We start from the raw sequence: 21,795 nt of genomic DNA, 5'->3' as shown, positions 1-21,795 counted from the left end.
TTTTTAAGATTTTATTTATTTATTCAACAGAGAGAGACAGCCAGCGAGAGAGGGAACACAGCAGGGGGAGTGGGAGAGGAAGAAGCAGGCTCATAGCGGAGGAGCCTGACGTGGGGCTCGATCCCATAATGCCGGGATCACGCCCTGAGCCAAAGGCAGACGCTCAACCGCTGTGCCACCCAGGCGCCCCACCGGTTCGAACTTTTAATATTATTTTGAAAAGAAGTGAAGGCAGGAACCCTTGCCTTGTTCCTGATATTAGAGGAAATATTTTCAGTCTTTCACCATTGAGTATAATGTTCATTGAGAAATTTTTATATATGTTTTTTATCATTTTGAGGTAGCTCCCCTCTATTCCTACTTTGCTGAATGTTTTTTTTCATGAAAGGGTGTTGAATTTTGTCAAAAGCTTTTTCTCTATTAAGCGAGATGATCATGTGGGGTTTTTTCCTTCATTCTGTTGATTTGACGTATTACATGGATGGAGTTGTATGTTGAGCCATCCTTGCATTCCAAGAATAAATTCCACTGGTCATGGTGCATAATCCTTTTAATATGCTTCTCAACTTGGTTTGCTAGTACTTTGTTGAGCATTTGTGCATCACTGTTCCTAAGAAACATTGATTTGTAGTTTCCTTATAGTGTCCTTGTCTGGCTTTACTGTCAGGATAATGCTGGCCTTATAGAATTAGTTAGGACATATTTCCTCCTCTTCAATTTTTTTGGGTAAGTTTCAGTAGTACCATATTAGTTCTTTAAGTATTTGGTAAAATTCACCAGTGAAGCCATCAGGCCCAGGACTTTTCTTTGTTGAGAGATTTTTTTTTTTAATGTTTTTTTATTATATTATGTTAGTCACCATACAGTACATCCCTGGTTTTTGATGTAAAGTTCGATGATTCATTAGTTGCATATAACACCCAGTGCACCATGCAATACGTGCCCTCCTTATTACCCATCAGAGATTTTTTTTATCACTGATTTAATCTTCTTATTAGTTATAGTTCTATTAAGATTTTCTCTCTTTGTGCTTTCATCTGGTAGTTTTGTGTCCCTAGGAACTTGTCCATTTCATCTACGTTATCCAATTTGTTGATGAACAATTTTTCATAGTACTCACTTATACTTTATATCTCTGTATAATTGGTAGTAATATCCACACTTAAATTTCTAACTTTAGTTATATGATTCTTCTCTATTTTTTCTTAGTCCATCTAGCTAGAGGTTTGTGAATTTTGTTGATCTTTTTAAAAAACTGACCTTTGAGGGCACCTGGGTGGCTCAGTCAGTTCGGCATCTGACTCTTGATTTCAGTTCGGGTCATGATCTCAGGGTCCTGGGATCCATCCCCATGTCAGACTCCCTGTTCAGTAGGGAGTCTGCTTGGGGATTCTCCCTCTCCCCCTTCCCCCACTCATGTGCACACTCTTTCTCCCTAGAATGAATAAATCTTTTTTAAAAACCTGACTTTTGGTTTCATTGACTTTCTGTGTTTTTTATTCTGTATTTTGCTTACCTCTGCTCTAGTTTTTATTATTCCCTTTCTTCTGCGGGTTTTGGAGTTTTGTTCTTCTTTTTCTTCTTTTGTTCTTCTTTCTTCTTAATACCCAATGGTATTAAGTGGTATAGATTGTTGATTTGAAATGTTCCTTGTTTTTTTAAATTTTATTTATTTATTTTTAATTCCAGTATAATTAACATACACTGTTATATTAGTTTCAGGTGTACAACATAGTGATACAACAATTCTATACATTACTCAGTGCTCATCATGATAAGCACTTTTAATCCCCTTCACCTATTTCACCCATCTTCCCACCCACTTCTCTCTGGTAACCACTAGTTCTTCTCCATAGTTAAGAGTCTGTTGTTTGGTTTGTTTCTTTTTTTTGTTTGTTTCTTAAAATCCATATAAGTGAGATCATATGGTATTTATCTTTCTCTGACTGACTTGTTCCACTTAAAATTATACCCTCTAGATCCATCCATGTTGTTGGAAATGGCAAAATTTCATTCCTTTTAATGGTTGAGTATATTCCTTTGTATCTATATACCACAATTTCTTTATCCATTCCTCTACTGATGGACACTTGGGTTGCTTCCATATTTTAGCTATTGTAAATAATGCTGCAATAAACATTGGGGTGCATATAACTTTTCGGATTAGTGTTTTCATATTCTTTAGGTAAATGTCCAATAGTGGAATTACTGGATCATATAGTAATTCTATTTTTAATTTTTTGAGGGGCCTCCATACTTCTTCCACAGTGGCTGCACCAGTTTTCATTCCCATTAACAGTGCATGAGGGTTTCTTCTTCACATCTTTGCCAACACTGTTATTTCTTGTGATTTTTTAAAAAATTTGAATGGGCTATACTTTCATGTTTCTTTGTATGCTTTATGATTTTTTTTGGACACTGGATATTGAATCTAATAATGGGATAAGTCTGGAAATTATATTCTCCCCTTTCCCAGGGTTTACTGTTTTTTGTTGTTTTTATTTTTATTTGTCATTGTTGTAAGCTGTGTCTGTGCTGAGGATCAGCCTGAGGTGTAAGATTAAGGTCTTTCCAGGTCTTTTCTTAGCCTTTCCCTGGACATGCATGGTCACTTTCTAGTTTTCCCCTTATTTGCAATTGTTTTTAAGTGTCCTAGTTGTTAATGCCTGGTTTCTGAATGGGGAGAAAGAGAAAAAGGTAAGGGGGGAAAGGATGCTGCCCTTTAAATCCCTTGGTAGTTTCAACAGGATAGGAAGGGTCTTACAACAATGGGATGGAGGGAGGTGCAACAACACCTGATGTCCTCTTTGTCTGCACCTCTGTGATCAGAAGCAGCAATCAGCAATTAGAGCACAGATCCACAATATTTGAAGGACAAGGTCCTTTTAGCTTACTCTGGCTCCAGCAAGCTGTGTGCAAGCTACTAGAGGAAAACATACATGGCTCCCTGCCACATACCTAGAGGGGGTACGGAATGAGCAGCTGCTACTGTGTTAAGATCTGAAATTAACCAAAATTAATCACAATTAGCCATCCAAACCTTCCCCTGGAAGTTGCAAGCCTTCAACAGACTCCAGAGTTCCAAAATAGTTATATCAGACAGAACGTGGCAGTGCAAGTGTTGTGTAGGTGGGAGACAGATTCTTGGTGCCTCCTACTCTCCTATCTTCCCAGAATCTTCAACAATATTCTTTTTATAAATTTAAAAATATACTTTATCGGTAGTAAAGCCCCATTTTCTTCCTAACATTGTTTGTCTTCTTGGTTTTGTTTTGGCTCAATCGTGCCAGAAGTGTGTCTATTTTGTTAGTCTTTTAAAGCAGGTTTTGTTTTGCAGCTCTTTTCTAGTGCTTCTTTTCCAATTAATTACTTTTTGCTCTTTTCTTAATTCTTTTTTTTTATATTCTCTGGGGTTCTCTATTATTTTAGTGGCTTCTTGAGCTAAATATCCAACTTGTTTGCTTTTAATCTTTTTTATGTTAAGAGAACCATTTTATTAAAGATAGATCTTAACATATACCATAATTAAACAATTTTGTGTCAATTGGGCATGTATCCATTTTTTAATACACTCAGAGCTTCAAAAACAAAATGGTCAAAGCCCTCTTTCATCTTTTTAGAAGACTTATACACTGTTAACAAACTTCCACTAGCAAAGAGGAAACTTTCTTTTATACAGCTTAACTCTTGACGAATTGGAAAGAAGAGGTTCTCTGCATGAAGTAGCCTCTCTGAAGAAAGTCCAAGGGGGAAGATGACAGACACTATATTGCAGAGGATACTCATGGTCTCCTGAAAGAATTTTTTTTTTTCTGTTTTCATCACTACCTTCACGGTTTCAGTCTAATTTGTGGGCTCTATGCAGAGGAGGAGTGGCTTTTGGTTGACTTGTTAATTTGTGTACTTTCTTTCACTCTTGAGCAGACAGTAATGTTTTATCATTATAACTCCAGTGGTGTTGAGTTTCACTACCAAAGATGCTTTTTTCCCATTTGAAGAATAGAATAAGCCAAATTAAACTTTTTACTTTGAGATAATTTCAGATTCACATACAATTGTGAGAAATAATACAGAAAGCTATCTTGTACCCGTTTTTCCCAATGGTAACATGTCGCATTAACTACAGTAAAATATCACAACCAAGATATTGACATTGATTCTGTCAAGATACAGATCATTTCATCACCACAAGGATTCTGGTTACCTTTTTAATCCACGTTATCCTTTTAAAGCCACCTCCACTATCCTCCTTCTTAACACCAGGCAACTACTAATTTGTTCTCCATTTCTATGCTTTGTCATTTCAAAAATGTAATATAAATATAATTTTACAGTATGTACCTTTTAAGATTGGCCTTCTCATTCAGCATAATTCTCTGGAGATCCAATGAAATTGGTTTGTGTCCCAGTAATTTGTTCATTTTTATCGATGAGTAGCATTTCATAGTATGGCTCTATGTTTGTTTAACCCATGTAGGGATAACGGGGTTGTTTCCAGTTTTTGACTATAAAGCACCTATAAACTACTTACTGGTTTCTGTATGAATATAAATCTTCATTTTTTCTGGGGAAAAGGACAGGAGTGTAATTGCTGGCTTATATATGGTGGTTTGCATGTTTTGTTTTTAAAGAAATTGCATACTGCCTTCTAGACTGACACTTAACATTCCCACCAGAAATTCTGACATTTGACATTTCCAGCAGGAATGTATAAGTGATCCAGGGTCTTTGCAACCTTGTTGGAATTTGGTGTTTTTCACTATTTTTAATTTTAACCATTCTGATATGTGTGTAGTGAAAGTTGTATAGTGATATCTCATTGTGGCTTTGATTTGCATTTCCCTAATGGCTAATGATGTTGAAAACTTTTTCATATGTTTATATGCCCTCTGTATTTCCTCTTTGGTAAACTGTCTCTTCATGTCTTTTGCCTATTTTCTAACTGGATTGTCTGGAGTATTTTTTACTGTTGAATCTTGTGTTCTTTATATATTTTAGATACTATTGCTCTGTCAGACTGTGATTTGCAAATATTTTCTCTCACTCTGTAGCCTGTCTTTTCATCCTCTCAACAGGGTTTTTCACAGAGCAAGAGTTTTTAATTTTTATGAAGTCAATTCATCAGTTTTTTTTTCTTTTATGGCTCATGCTTTTGGTTTTAAGAACTCTTTGCCTAACCTTAAAACCTGAAGATTTTCTCATTTTTTCCTTAATGTTTTGTGGCTTTACATTTCTCATTTAAATCTGTGATCTGTTTTGAGTTAATTTTTGTATGAGACTGAAGTCAAAGTTCATTTTTTTGTGTACAGGTACTCAATTGTTCTAACATCATTTGTTGAAAAGGCTACATCTCCTCCAATGAACTGATTCTGCACTTTTAACAAAAAATCATTAGGTGCCTGGTTGGCTCAGTCTCTGGAGTGTGTGACTCTTGATCTCAGAGTTGTGAGTATGAGCCCCATGTTGGGCGTAGAGATTACTTAAAAACAAAATCTTAAAAAAATCATTAGGCATATTTAGATGGGCCTATTTCTATTTTTTCCATTGATCTATGTGTCTATCCTTCCACCAACACCACACAATTTTGATTAATGTAGTTATATAATAAGTCATGAAATCTAGTATAATGATCCTTCCCATTTTATTCTTTTCCAAAATTGTTGTAGCTTTTCTAGTTTCTTTGCCTTTCTATATACATTTTAGAATAGTCTTGTCCATATCTGAAAAAATCTTTCTGGGATTTTGATAAGAATTACATTCAACCTTTGTATCAGTCTGGGGAGAACTGACGTCTTAACTATGTTGAATCTTCCCGTCCATGAGTACAGTGTGTCTCTCCATCTATAAAGATTTTTTAAAAATTTCATTCAACAAGGTATAGTTTCCAGCATGTAAGTGCTGTATGTTTTGTTAAATTTACACTATTTCATTTTAAAAAGCAATTGTAAACGATGTATTTTTAGTATCAGTGTCCAAGTATTTATCACTAGTTTATGGAACTATAATTGATTTTGTGCATTTACCTTGCAGCCTATGACCTCACTTTTTCTTTCTGGAAGTTTTGCATATTCTTTGAGATTTTCCACATAGACAATCATGTCATCTGCAAATAGGGACAGATTTATTTCTTCCTTTCAGATGTAGATGCCTTTTATTTCCTTTTCTTACTCTAGTGCACTGTCTAGTACTTCCAGCTCTGTGTTTATAAGAGTGGTGAGAGCAGACCTTGATTTGTTCTCAACCTTAGGGGGAAAGCATTCCATCTTTTGCCATTAAGTTTAATGTTAGCCTTTGTCAGTTTGATGAAGATCCCACTCTATATATTTTTCTGAGAGTTTCTATCATGAACTGGTGTTAAATTTTGTTAGATACTTTTGTTGTTTTGACAGTATGACTATATGCTTTTTCTTCTTTAGACTATGAACAACTATGTTCATTCCAGGGATCCAACCAACTTGGGTCCCTGGAATCAATCCCACTTCATAATCATGTATGATTCCTTTTATTTATTGAATTCTATTTGCTAGTATTTTGTTAGGATTTTTGTGTCTATATTCATGACAGATACTGGCCTCAAATTTTCCATTTGTGTACTGTCTTTGTCTTGTTTTGGTATCAGTGTAACACTAGCATCATAAAATGAAGTGTTTCCTCCTCATCTATTTGCTGGAAGATTGTGTAGAATTAGTGTTAGTTATTATTTTTAACTTTTGGTAGAATTCTTCCGTAAAACTCTCTGGTCTTGGAGATTTCAAATTATGAATTTAATTTCCTTGACAGTTACAGGGCAACTGTATTTATTCGTATAGGATGAGCTGTGATTTGTGTTTTTCAAAATACTGGTCCATTTCCTTGTCAAATTTATGTATATAGAGTTGTTCATCTCTTTATTATTCTTTTAATGTCTACTATCTGTGATAATTTGTGGTGTTTTTTCTCTCCTCCCACTCCCCGCTTTTGGCCAGTCTTCCTATAGGTTTGTCAATTTTGATGTTTTCAAATAACCAGCTATGTTACTTGTTTCATCGATTTTTCCCTGTTTTCATTTTATTGCTTTCTGCTTTTACCTTTATCATTTTCTTCTGATTTTGCTCTTCTTTTTCTAAATTCTTGAGGTGACAGCTCAGATTACTGATTTGAGACTTTTCCTCTTTTTTAATGTATGCATTTAGTGCAATAAATTTTCTCAGCAGTTCTTTAGCTATGTCCCACAAACTTTATTACCTTGTATTTTTATTTCCATTCAGTTCACTATATTTTTTTACTTCCCTTGAGGCTTCCTCTTTGACCCATGGATTATTTGGAAGTGTGTCTATTTGTTTTCAACTGTTTAGAGAGTATCCTGTTCTCTGTTACTGATTTCTAGCTTGATACTCTTGCTATCAGAGAACACATTACTTTAATTCATTTAAATGTGTTAGGTTGTTTATGGCCCAGCATATGGTTTTGGTATGTGGTTTGTGGACTTTTGAAAATAATGCATATTCTGTTATTATTGGGTGTTCAATATTGATTAGATATTGTAGGCTGATGGGTATTATTGAGTTTTCCTATATCCCTGTTGATTTTCTATCTAGTTATCCTACAAACTGAGAGATGGGTGTTTATGTCCCCAACTATAATTGTGGATTTGTCTATTCACCCTTTCAATTTAATCAGTTTTTGCTTCACATATTTCACAGCTGTTGTTTGGTGCATGTATATTTAGTATGACTATGTCTTCTTGGTGGGTTGACTCTTTTATCATTACATAATGAACTTCTCTGTCTCTGGTGATTTTCTTTGCCTAGTCTACTTTATCTGATGCTAATACAGTTACTTCCACTTTTTGATGAATGCGTGCATATACATCTTTCTCTATCCTTTTACATTTTACCTGACTATATGGTTATATTTTGAGTTTCTCATAGACAGCATATAGTTAGGTTGTGTTTTTTTAATCCACTCTGCAACGTCTGTCTCTTGATATATTTAATATAATTATTAATATATTAGGGTTTAAGTCTGCTGGGGGTTGTCCTCTCTTTTTTATTTGTTTTCTTTCTTTTCTGCTTTCCTGTGGATTGTATGAACATTCTTTAGAATTCCATTTTCATTTATCTATAGTACTTTTAAGAGTATCTATTTGCATAGGTTTTTTTAGTCATTGCTCTAGGTACTGCATACATTACTCACTACAGCTTATTACAGGTGTCATCAGTTCAGTAGTTGGAGTGAAGTACAGAAACCTTACCACTCTTTATGTCCCTTTGCCTTTCCTGTTTATAACTGCCTAAAATATTTTCTCAATATATCTTTAGAACTGCATCAGACAGTGTTATACCTTGTTTCAAGTGTCAAACACAGTTTAGAAAACTCAAAGAGAAGGAAAGCTTACTTTATTTATCCAAATTTTTGCTTAGCACATTTTTTTCTTCCTTCCCGGTGTTCCTAGGTTTTTTCTTTTATCATTTCTGTTCTGTTTAGAGAACTTCCTTTAGCCATTCTTTCAAGGTAGATCAATTGGTGACTTTGTTTTCTTTAATCTGAGAATGTCTTGATTTCCCCTTCACATCTTTTCTCTGGGTATTAGATGCTGGGTGACAGTTCTTCTATCACTTTGAAAACGCCATTCCCTTTGGGCCTCCATGGTTTCTAATGACAAACTGATGTCATTCTAATTGTTTTCCTTTGCTTTCAGATTTTGTTCCATCTTTAGTTTTCAGAAGTTTAATTATGATGTTTCTTAATATGATTTCTCTGGGTTTATCCTACTGGGGATTTGATCAGGTGTATGTCTCTTGCCAAATTTGGGGAGTTTTCAGGCTTTACTTCTTTGAATACTTTTTCAGTCCCACCCTCTTTCTCCTGTCCTTCTGAGACTCTGATGACATTATTAGATATTTGTCCTAGTCCCACAGGCCTCTGAGACTCTGTTCACATTTTTTTTTAAGTCTACTTCCTCTATATTATTCAGATTGGGTATTTCTGTTGTTCTATCTTCTAATTCACTGATTCTTTCCTCTGTCTCCTCCATTCTGCTGTTGAGCCCATTTGCTAAGCTTTTCATAAGTTATTATATTTTTCTGATCTAAAATTTCAATTAGGTTCTTCTTTATATCTTCTATTTCTAAAAACTATTTCTCTGTTGGGTCTATTTTTTTCATTTTTTCCAGCATGTTTGCAATTGCTCACTGATCCATTATCATGGCTTTTAAAAATCTTTGTCTAATAATTCTAATATATATGTTATCTTGGTGTTAGCATCTAATGATTGCTCTTAAAACTGAACACTATATCAAAAACTAACAATGTTCTATATGTTGGCTAACTGAACATTAAAAAATTAAAAAAATAAAATGCTAATACAGTCAAAAAAATAAAATTCAGTTTGAGATCTTCAGGTTCTTGGTATGACGAGTGATTTTCATGTGCTCTTTGACTTCTTGTATGTTATGAAACTCTGGACCTTAAACCATCTGTTTTAGCTGGATTTTTTATTTACATTGCTAAAAAAGAGGAAGGGGAGGGGCACTGCTCCACTGTCCCCCATTACTGCTGATGAGGGGTGAGAGTTCTGGTTCCTTACTTCTTTCCACTGATACCACGGTGGGTGTAGGCTCATTATGACTAGGTGATGTTAAGTCTCAACACTACTTTAGGCCTCCTCTGACACCACCCCAGTGGATAGCAGAATGGCATCTTGTTACTGCCAGATTGGGGCCAAAATCCAGGCTCCCTAGGTAGTCTTCATTAAAACCAGATGGTGAGAGAGAGGGCCCATGACCAGAGAGCACAGAAGCCGTGGCTTCCTATTTGGTATTCTTGAACACCACCCAGCTAGAGCACCTAATTTCAGCTTTGCAAGAGTACAAGTCTAAGTCCTCCATTCAGCTTGGGTGTGAGTGGGGCCACATTTTTTTTGTTTGTGGTGTTTGGCTAGAGCAGAGCAATTACTAAGTTTTCTGTCTTGCTAGGCTGCCCTTTACCTGGTCTTTGGTTAGAGCAGGTTTCTCCCAAGTGTTTTTTTTTTTTTTTTCCTTCTCTTTTCTCTCTCTCTCTCTCTCTTTTTTTTTTTTTTTTTGGTCTGCACTCATTCATGTTTCCACATTGCTAGCTTCTTCAGTATCAAGTCTGGGATATACAAGGCAAGAAGAAAACCCAAGCAACTCCCCACTATGTCATTCTTTATGTCTCTTTCCTCTTCTTCTCTCCACCTTTCAAACTCCCTTATGTTTGCTTTACACAGAAAGTCTGAGGTTTGCAGTCATATTTAGTGAAAGGAATAGGAGAACGCATATATATTCCAGAGGTTCTGTTTAATTATTTTAAGTAGGCACCATGCCCGGCATAGAGCCCAACATGGAACTTGAACTCACGACCCTGAGATCAAGATCTAAACTGAGATCAAGAGTCGGATGCTTAACCGACTAAGCAACCCAGGCGCCCCCAGAGGTTCTGTTTAAAATCCTTTTTGATTGCTAATGACTGCACTTGAGAGCATAAATGCATCTCTAGGTATTACTTTAGCTATATCCCACAAGTTTGATACTTGCTGTTTTACTGTTGATTGATTCTAAATGCTTTATAGTTTTTCTTATGATTTCTTCTTTGTCCCGTGAATTATACATAAGTGTGTCTTAAAATTTCCAAATGGACCTTTTTTTCTGTTTTTGTTATAGATTTCTAATTTTGTTGACTTGTATTTTGGTCAGAAAACTTAGTCTGTAAGCCACTGATTCTTTGATATATGGCAGGACTTGTTTTATTGCTTAGTATTTAGCCAGTTCCTATTGTATAAATGTTCCTTGTGTGTTTTAAGAAAATAAATATTATTTAATGATTGCCATAACCTTATGATTATTATTTATCAGGAAAGACTTTTTTCATCTATCCAATGGCTAGACACATATGATAGGGGATGGATATTTTTTTCTTATCCATTCTTTTTGAGAGTCTTGGCTTGTTGTAAAGGGGTTGGTCTCAGTCTCAACTCCCATCTACAGCAGCCCAAGTTCTCTGTTTGTCTAAGACCATTAAAACCCAAGCCCCTAGATTTTGGAGTACTGCCCTTCCCCCAACACCAGCACACAGCAATAGCAGCTGTTCAAGAGTTTCAGGTTTCAGTTCCTGCTTTGCTTCTGGAACAAAGGGCTGGCCCTTTCTTTCTCATGGATTCAATGACACGTTTAAAACAATGTTCCAGTTCTGCCTTTCCCATCTAACATGCCACGGAGGAAGGCAATTAGGACACTGACACTCTTACTTGGTGTTGGGAGTGACAGAGAAGCACAAAGCAAAGAAGAAAGAAGTAGAAGGGAGTGACCAGAGAGTGTGGATCAAATGGAGGCCTCCGTGGGTGACTGATTCCCAACTAAGCCAGATCTAGGAATCACTTTTCCGGAGCAGTGCTTCCCAGTTTTTCCCTGTTTTTACATGCAGCTTCCTAGGATCCTTCCCTGGCTATCACGAATTTAGTAGTCTAGGGTGGGACTCTGAAGACTATTTTCTCCCAGAGCCTCAGGTGACTCTTATGGAAAAAAAAGTTTAGAATGCAATGCTCTAGAATACTGTATAATTCCCAGGTCCCACTTCTCTGGGTCTGGGATCTTGGAATCTGTGGTTTTTGGCAGGTGCCACAGGCGATGTGCCACTAAAAAAATAACAAAACAAAAATTAAGAGTATAGGTTGAAACAAAAGCCTTAGACTAGTATATAGGTGTAAGAACAAAGTATGTCAGAGATAATACTATGTACTTAGAAACTGTGAACATGTGGATACAGAAGTCATATATCATATTCAATCATTCATTGAACAAACACTTTTGAGCCCTTTTATGTCTCAGATATTTTTAGGCACTAGAAATTGTGAAATAAATAAGATACAGACCTGAATTTCAAAAAAAGTATACAGAAGTACTGTATGCAGAATTACAGGTTGCCAAGTAAAATACCAGATGCCCAATTAAATTTGAATTTCACGTTAACTAATGAATAATTTTTTAGTATAAGTGTGTCCCAATTTTCTTTTCTAAATCTGGCAACCCTAAATATAGGGATATTTAGGAACAGTTCCCAACCCAGCTTAGGAGATAAGGGCTGCAAAGTTCAGTCAAATGTCAAAAGGGCTTTGATACAAACTGATAAAATTAGCAGGCCATGGAGACTGCTGCCAAAAGCAGGTAGGACTCAAGTTATGTCACGTTATTCCTAGGTGAAAAGGTAAGGTGTGTTCATTTGTCTCCCAGTTACTAAATACCTCAGAATCTCCTTATACTCAACATAATTAATACTTTTAGTACCACAAAGACTTACAGAACACAGGTTTGTGGGCAAGGTCATCTAAAGTAATTCCTCCTTCAGGATTGTATTCAAAACTGCTCGTGAAGTTGTATTTTGCAGTTCCTTCTGGAGACACCGTAACTTTTGCAGAGTCTCCCAGAACCACTTGATTGAATTCTGCACGAATAAAAGTAACTGGAGTATCTCCTTTAAAACCTTTCTGTTGACAGAAAGATACCATTTTATGATTATAATCAAATAGCGAATTTTCCTACACATCTGGCAACTCATTTTGACTTAAACTAAACAGCATTTTCCATGTTTTCTTGAAAAGCTATATCACAAACATAAAAGGGGTAGGCAGAAAGTCATTAAACAAATCTAGTTATAGCTAACTGTAACATAATATTTAAATGCCATTATGTTGGGAGTTTTTAAAAATAACTTTTGTGTTTACATGATTATAAAAGTATATTGTGAAACATTTTAAAAAGTGAGAAAAGCACACAGGAAGACAAATTACCTGTAATCTCACTCTAACATGCAAGCACTATTAATATTTTAGAATATATTTTCTAGTGCTTTCCTGTGAATATATATATGTATATATGTGTGTGTAAATTATATATATATACACATACATCTTTTATATATACCTTTTAAAACAAAGTAGAGATCATTCATTACATCCTGTTTTGGAATGAGCTATTTGACTTCATAATAGTGAATGAATATTTTGCCATTTCATTATTCTTGTAATTTTTAAGTTACCTCATATTGTAGTTTTATTATTTAAATTCACCAAATGAAATTAATCGCAAAAGAAACTCTAGAAGAATTCAGATCTTTTTCAAAAGAAAAGACCTGCTGTCTAAGAAAACAAAAGTCACTTCTTGTTTCACCTGTTAAATGTAGTATTCGAATTGCCAGGTATTTCACACACGTAGTGATGTGACCTGCTGATTACATAGTCTAACAAAAAGGAAACTGAGAAAGAAATGCCATTGCAATGTTAAGACCAGCAGGTCTGGTGTTATAGGAGGGTGCAAAAGCACTCCTCCCACTGGTGTTCCCAATACTTCTTCACGCAACCTGCGGATAGATGTTTGTCAGGGAAACCTGAACTCAGAGGCCAATACACTTTCAAGAAGAATGAATAAACTAAGAACTTCTCTAATTTCCAAAAATAACTTTACCAAGTCATATCCATCTGTCACAGTGATCTGCACAGGTCTGCCTGTTGATGACACCTGCTCCATATCGGCACTTGGGCAGTCTTCTTTGGTCTCTGTAAACATAATGAATCAACATGTCCCCTCAAGTACCATAGCTGCAGAAGTACCCACATTACATGATAACCAATACTAGGGGAGAACTTAGGAAAATGCCATAGCTAATCCAGCATTGTTTTGTGCCCTTTCCAACCTTTGCTGCCGGATAGTGCTTTATAGAGCTGGTCACAAGAAGGATTCCATCAGTTAGTGCCAACATGGTCTTTATGCAAGCACAAATCATCCCAAGACAAAGGGGGGAGGAATGCCATCTCCCTTACTTCCCAACCACCCTCATCTTTCATAGTATTCTTTGATAGACTTATTTTTTTAATGTACAAAGCTCCCCTCAAAGGTTACTTAATCTCTCACTTTTAGAAAAATATACTTTGAAAACAGAAAAGAAACAGCCACATAGAATAATGGTTAGTCCACCAGCAAAAGTTCTGACATATGTCTTATTTAGTCAGAGGTATTTTCTAATTATTTTACAACATTAAGGACACAATTTCAAAAACAAATTGGATATGTTTAAGAGAGATTTTCTGCCTCAATTCAAAGTTGAACTTAAGGCAATTCAAACATTTACTCAGGACATACTATGCTACCTGTATCTAGGACTGGTGGTACAAACAAGAAGGCAATACTTTGCTGTCCCCAGGCTTTACAATTATTCTGCCTCTTCTCAGCTACTCCCTCATTTTCAGTCATCTAAACATCTCAGAGCACTTGTTCAACACCATGTCTCCAGGCTCATTCTGGGCCTAAGTAACCCTGACAAATTTTCTTATCAAATTCACATTAGATATGACCTTTTACATTACTCTCCTTCTTTCCTTTTCAATAGTACCACATGAATTAGGCCTTAACTAGCCTGACCCTGGACAAAAGTCTAATTTCTCTGAGTCTCAGTTTCACCTTCTGTAAAAAAAGATAATATAACTTCTGATGTTTCCCATTTGTTGCAAATATCCACTAAAACAGTAAAACTGCTTAGCCTATGAAGTAGGGCACAAACGGTATTATTAATGTGCACTGCTTTTCCTGAATGCTCAATTACTCCCTTCAAGACAAGTAATCTCTCACTCATATTTATGATGCCTGGGTGCCCGACAAGATGTCTTGTCTTAGCGGCATATTTATTGTATAACGAATGCAAGAAATCTGGCTAGTTACTTATGGTCAGGGCAGTGCGGCGGGAGGGCGGGGCTCCTCTTGCCCCCAAGAGGCATCCATTTCTTGTCGTATTGCTCATAAGAAAATGCAAGGGAGGGGCACCTGGCTGGCTTAGCTGGCAGAGCATGACTCTTGCTCTCCGAGTTGTGAGTTCGAGACCCATACTGAGCGCAGAGATTACTTAAAAACAATCTTTAAAACAAAAGAAAATGCAAGGGAACAGACACATCAGACACAGGTCTGATGAAGGATATGATGGTCGGGGTGTCGTCTGGGGACAGAGGCGCAGTGTGGACCTCCTGCGGGGTATCCGGAACAAGGCGGGAAGGGGGGGTCTAAGCCCGGCTTCAGGTGGGAGGCCTGGGGTTGGGAGGAACGTCCGCGCCTAGCGGGGTCGCTGGCGTTTAGTTCCGTACCAGAGTGCCCTGTGTTGGGATGTGGCCTTGCGTTTAAGCCCGGCTGCAGCTGAAGAGAAGAGACTGAGGGAACGGGGTGTGGTCACAGCGCCACGGTGGAGAGGCCGGGAGCAGAGGGTTTTCCGAGGAGAGATTCTGACATCTTACCTCAGGCGGCCGCAAATGTGTTATTTGCAACTATAGCAACTAATTACCTCTCGCGAGAATTTAGTTCTGGGAATCACCACAAGTTTATCCCAAGACCCGCGATAAACTTTTCGGGGAGGGAAACAGGAGTTCGGGAGGCTGCTGCGCCTGCGCTCTGGGAACAGTGCGCGTGAGCGGCGGCGTCCCTGTCCCGGGTCCCTTTGTCCACAGGTGCAACTTCGCCTTGGCATAAGCCTAAAGTTTTACTACTTTCGATTTTGTTTTCTCGACCCTTTTAATATCCCCACATAAATAGGAGAAAAACCAAGAGGAATTTTACTTAAAGATAAAAGCCTTTATTACAGGGTTTTGAAAACAGGTCATTTAAATCTTTCTTCAAGAAAAATGCAGATAACAGTATTTTAAAAGTGACCCTCTATGCTAAACGAAATGAGTCAAAGATAAATACCATATGATTTCAGAGCAAACCGTAAAACAGACTCTCAACTGTAGAAGAACACACTGAAGGTTGCTGGAGGGGCGGCGGAGAGAACATGGGTTACATGGGTGATGAGTATTAAGAAGTACACATGTTGTGATGAGCGCTGCATGTTCCATGCAAGTGATGAATCACTAAATCCTACACCTGAAACTAACCTTACACTGTATGTTAACTGGAATTTAAATAAAAACTTGGAAAAAAAAATAAGTGAGCCTGTCACTGTTGGTGAAACTGCAAAACAGTCCTACTTCTAATGCAATAAACAGACTTGAAGTATATGATATGAATCCAAAAAAAATTTTTTTAAGATTTTATTTATTTGACGGAGAGAGACAGCCAGCGAGAGAGGGAACACAAGTAGGGGGAGTGAGAGAGGAAGAAGCAGGCTCCCAGCGGAAGAGCCTGACATGGGGCTCGATCCCAGAACTCCGGGATCACGCCCTGAGCCGAAGGCAGATGCTTAACAACTGAGCCACCCAGGCGCCCCATGCATCCAAAATTTTAACACATTTCAAACTCAACATTAGAGTTCTGGAATAGTAAAATACAACAGCAAAAACATGAAAACAACCCAAGTGTCCATCAACGGAAGAGTGAATAAACTGATTTATATGATATCCACGTATATATTCACAAAATAGCATATTACAAAGCAGTCTAAATGAATTAATTACAGCTACACATGGATAAATCTTAGCAATATACATACTTTCAAATGTTGCAATGTTAAGAGCCAGCTTGAAGGAGCTCCCACTGGCCAAATCAGAGGCAATTTGGGCATCAAAATAAACAATGATAATGGATTACAATCCATTGAGTAAAATAGGAATCTACAAGTTCACATTGATATAGACAAATGGAGAGAAAGGAAAACTCTAACAGTAGAATGCCAATGCAATAACACGGAGGAAATGATGGCAATAGAGGATTACCATTTGGCACCCACTATAGAGGTGGATGATTCAGGCAGAAGTCTTCAGTGAATGCCAAGGTTGGTGGGAGGCGGTTTGATGAGAAGAGGATATTGGCATGGTTTTGGAACACTAATCAATTACAAAGGAGGAATGGTGAAATGAAGAAACAAGATGATGTGATTAAGGTTAACCACCAGGGTTGGGAGGAGTCTATATCACATGCCTCCTGCTCAGACTCACTGGGAAAAGCAAAGCATCATTTTGTGGTATTCCTGCCATCAGAGGGACTCAGGTTGTAGGCCACCCTATTGAAAGTAAATGCTGTACTCTTTAAAACTTGTCAGAGACATAAAAGATGGGGAACTACTCCAAATTAAAGGACTATTAGACATGAAGATACATGACAACTAAATGCAAAATGTATTCCTGTATAGTATTTTGGACTGGAAAAAAAGAGAGACATTGTTGGGACAGTGGACAAAATTTGAATGGCCTCAATGGATTGGATGGTAGTGTACCAAAACAGATTTTCTGATATGAAAGGTTGTTTGCTTTTATGTAGGAGACTGTCTCTGTTTAGGGGAAAATACACAACGGAGTGTTTAGGAGTCATGGAGCATCATGCCTGCAGTTTGCTCTGTCAACCCTCAAAATGTCCAGAAAAAGACTAATAATAAAGAATATATGCATATGTGCACAGTGTGCAATAAAGCAATAAAATGTTAACTATATGGGAATCTGTGTGAAAGGGACATTGAAATGCTTTGCACTGTTTTGGCAACTTTTCTGTACATTTACAATTATTTCAATAGCTATACACACACACACACACACACACACACACACACGCACGCACACACCACTCTCCATAGAAACGTCTGAGAATACAGAATTACCAGAGACAAATTTTAAAAATAAATTTTATTTCTGCTATAAACATATTAAAATTATAAACATTAAGATCTTTTAAAGGTTTCAGTGTTATAAAAAAAAAATAGACCTGTGGAACTATTGAGTAAGGCATTTCTCTCAGGATTTTTTCCCAGGTGAGGGCTGTGAGTGAGTATGCACTGAGACTGCCATCCTACCTTGTGCACGAAATGCTTTTTTATGTAATAAGTGAGGGTTAGGGACAAGTCTTTCCTAGGGAACTAGATCACTCATGATGCTTAGCTACCAAAGGATATGTACAGGTGTCACTTAAACATAATTAATCGCTGTCAATAGACAATGACAGTATAGAGTGCCTGAGGGCAAACCTTTGTGTTCTAGTTCTATTATTCTCCTGGAATGCTTAGCAGTGGCCCCTCTGATGTATCTATAGTCCTTACGAGGAAAGGCATTCAAATGTTTTTTTTGATTTAAAACCTCAACTTCCTAAGAAAACATGGAAAAGACCCTCTTTAGTGCTACAGAAAATACAACAGTACTGAGAATCAGAATTAAATCATCTACATATACAAACGAATTTGGGGGCAAAAAAAAGCTATAATATCTAACAAAATTCAAACTTTTTAGTTTGGGTTTCAAAGACCTCCACTAAATGACTCACTATCCCAACAAACTCCTTTCTCATTACTCCAAAAGACGCATTTCTAATTAGCTCATCTGTTATTTCCAGTTTATTCCCGATAGCACCCGATAATATAATCAAATGTATTGCTCACCCTCAAACTGATTGAGAGTCAAGGCAATCACTATCAACATCCCAGATGGATTTTTTTTTTTTTTTTTTGCAGAAGCTTACAAGCTGATTCTAAAATTCGTATGGAAATGCAAGAGAGCCGGAATAGCAAACACAATCTTGAAAAAGAACATAGCTGGAGGACTCACACTTCCCAATTTCTAGCTTATTACAAAGCTACAGTTATCAATTAAGTACAGCTTAAACAAGGCATAAGAATAAATGTATCGACAAATGGAATGGAATTGAGGGTTCAGAAATAAAATTTTGTCTTTATAGTCAGTAATTTCTGGCAAGAGTGCCATGACGATTCAATTGGGGAAATATAGTCTTTTCAACAAATGATGGTAGGACAACCATATATCCAAATGTAAAAGAAAGAAGTTGGACACCTACCTCACCATGTATAAAAATGAACTATAAATGTCAAAGACCTAAATACAAGAGCTACCACCATAAAAATATTAGAAGACAACATATGGGTAAATCATGTTAAGCCTTCATTAGACAAAGGTTTCTTAGACATGACACTGGAAGCACAAGTAACCATAGAAAAATTGGACTTCATCAGAAATTTAAACTTTTGTGCATCAAAGGACACCATCAAGAAAGTAAAAAAGGGGCACCTGGCTGCCTCAGTTGGTAGAGCATGCAACTCTCGATCTTGGGGTTGTGAATTTGAACTCCGTGTTGGGTGTAGAGATACTTTAAAAAAGTTAAAAAAAAAAAAAAAGTAAAAAGGCAATCCATAGAATGGGAGAAAATATTTGTAAATCTATATTGAGTGGATACACAATTTTTTGTGTATTGTTTTTCTATCTTAAAAAACTTTTTTTTTTTTTAAGATTTTATTTATTTATTCGACAGAGAGAGAGACAGCCAGAGAGAGAGGGAACACAAGCAGGGGAGTGGGAGAGGATGAAGCACGCTCATAGCGGAGGAGCCTGATGTGGGGCTCGATCCCATAACGCCGGGATCACGCCCTGAGCCAAAGGCAGACGCTTAACCACTGTGCCACCCAGGCGCCCCTTAAAAAACTTTTCTGACTGGGACTGGGAAGTGACTACTTCCTCCCAGGTAAACCCATTCATTGAGATAGCAAAGGTCCCTGCAAGGAGTATACCTTTGATATGCAAACTAACCAATCCAGAGCCACACCTCCTGTATCAGACCCTCACCCCAGGAGGCAATATTCCTCTGCCTTAATTATCCCAGGGACAGGTATGAGGACATTAGAGACCACTCATGTAGCCCAAATACTACCAAAATTACTCAAACTAGCCAATAGTGAACTATTTACCCTGTCTGCTTTGCCCTTCCAGAAACCCCAATAAAGGTCATGGCCTAAGCATTCCCCTTGGCCTCCTGACCACCCTGGTGTCTTGCCCATGTGGCCCTGTGTGTGCAGTGCCTCTTGTCTCTAGGATGTTTAAGTATAAAAAATTGTTTCCTGAGCCTCTCCTGTGTCTCCTCTTGTGGCTGCATCTAAACTGACCATTTCATAAAAGAATAGAGAACAAAATCATATAAGGGTCTACTATACAAAATATATAAATAACCCTTACGATTCAACAATAAAGTGACAATCCAATTTTAAAATGGACAAAGCATTGGAAGACATTTTTCCAAAGAAGATAATGCAAATGGCCAATAAGCACAAGAAAATAGTCATTAGTCATTAGGAAAATGCACATCAAAGCCACAATGAGGTCACTTCACATCCACTAGGATGGCTATAATCAAAGAGATAATGATAGTGTTGAGTTGGGATGAAGAGAAATTGGAAGCTGGGTCCACTGGTAGTAGGATTGTAAAATGATGCAGCTGTTTTGGAAAACAGTTTGGCAGATCCTCAAAAAGTTAAACATAAAGATACTGTGTGAACCAGCAATTCCACTCCTAGTTCTGAAGCCAAGAGAACTGAAAACACATGTCCACACAAAAACTTGTACATGAATGTTCACAACAGCATTATTCATAATATTCAAAAGGTGAAAACAACCCAAATGTCCATCAATTGATGCATGGACAAAAAAAATGTACGTCCTTATGGTGGATTATTCAGCCATAAAACAGAATGAAGCATTGACTCACACTACAATACAGATGAACCTTAAAAACAGTATGCTAACTGAAAGAAGCCAGACACAGGGGCCACATATTGAATGATTCCATTCATATGAACAGCCCAAAATAGGCAAATCCACAGAAAGTAGATTAGTGATTGCCAGGGGCTGGACAGGAGGAGGGGGAATGAGGAGTGGCTAAAGTTTCTTTTTGGATGATGAAAATGTTCAAAATTAATTATGGTGATGATTGCACAAATTTGTGAATATGCTAAAAACCACTGAAGTGTACACTTTAAAAAGGTGAATGGTATAGGAATTATATCTCAATTTTCAAAAAGTTTAAAAATATATTGCTCATTTTCAAAAAGTTTAAAAATATATTGCTTATATCTTTTCTACCCTTAATACCTTACCCCCACTTCTCATATTTACCAAATTCCATCACTGTTACTTTCTCAACATCTACATCTGAACTTTTTCAATGAAACTATTTCAAAGTAATTAACATCCACCTTAACTCATTATCCTTCCACCCATGTATCTTGCCTTCACTACAGAGAGAGGTTGTATCTCTCTTAGAGTAAGGTTCTATCTTATACCACCTTACATTCCCCTTGGTATTTACACAAAACCAATGTTCACTGAACTGTAATTGATATTTACTGTTCTTCTCAATTCTTTGTACAATCATTCACCAAATCTGTATTAAATTTCTGCTTCTTGCTGGGGAGCGTCACACAAAGAACAAAGAGGGTTCTCATCCTCAGCAGAATTTATCATCTAACATTTACAATTTTTTTATCCTAATTTTTGTTTCGAACCCCCAGTATATTAATGAATCTCCTTCCTTTTTATTTCTCCTGACTACCTATTATAATGCTCAATATACTCAATAAGTAATTGCTCAGCAGTGGGGATAAACCAATGGGTTTTGTAATCATCCTGCTTTACCACTAACTGAGCTCCTGAACTACTTCTCCAAAAGAGTTAGGATCCAATTTTCCCAGAGATACTATAATCTTCATTCACTAATTGAGCACCTCCTGTATGTCAAGCTTCACTTTCTTGAATCATGATTAAATTGCAACTAATTTTTAAAGACTTTCATAAATTTTTTTCTTTTTTAAAAAAACCGAGGGCCAATAAAGATCTTTAGGAAGTTTTAGTAGACATAAAAGTAGGCTATATTTTATTCATATAAACATATAATCCCTTTTTTAAAAGTTGCTACACGCAATACTCATCCTTTTCCTATGTGGAAAGTTGAGTGTTTATAAATATAGAATACCAATTTATGTAAAATAAGATGGAAATCATTCTTCTAGTTCAAAAGAGCTGAATCTTTAAAAAAGTAATACAGTTTTGACATACTACCA

The 21,795-nt window shown here is 36.8% G+C and overlaps 1 protein-coding gene across 1 annotated transcript in view; it reads right to left on the bottom strand.

Moving 5' to 3' along the window:
* CFAP70 (cilia and flagella associated protein 70) overlaps positions 1–13,545 on the bottom strand; it is a 99,071-nt gene extending 85,526 nt beyond the window's left edge. The window contains exons 1-2 of the mRNA XM_045783586.2: positions 13,458–13,545; positions 12,295–12,481 (exon numbers count right to left, since the gene is read on the bottom strand). Of these exons, the coding sequence (XP_045639542.1) occupies positions 12,295–12,481; positions 13,458–13,520 (250 nt within the window). The 5' untranslated portion in view covers positions 13,521–13,545. The remainder of the gene's footprint in view (positions 1–12,294; positions 12,482–13,457) is intronic.
* Between the last annotated feature and the right edge of the window lie 8,250 nt (positions 13,546–21,795).

This window comes from Ursus americanus, chromosome 6 (assembly GCF_024610735.1).
Source record: "Ursus americanus isolate L20-20 chromosome 6, mUrsAme1.1.p, whole genome shotgun sequence".
NCBI classification, from domain to species: Eukaryota; Metazoa; Chordata; class Mammalia; order Carnivora; family Ursidae; genus Ursus; species Ursus americanus.
The sequence above is the reverse complement of the archived record's forward strand: the minus strand, read 5'-3'. Positions and strand labels throughout refer to the sequence as shown.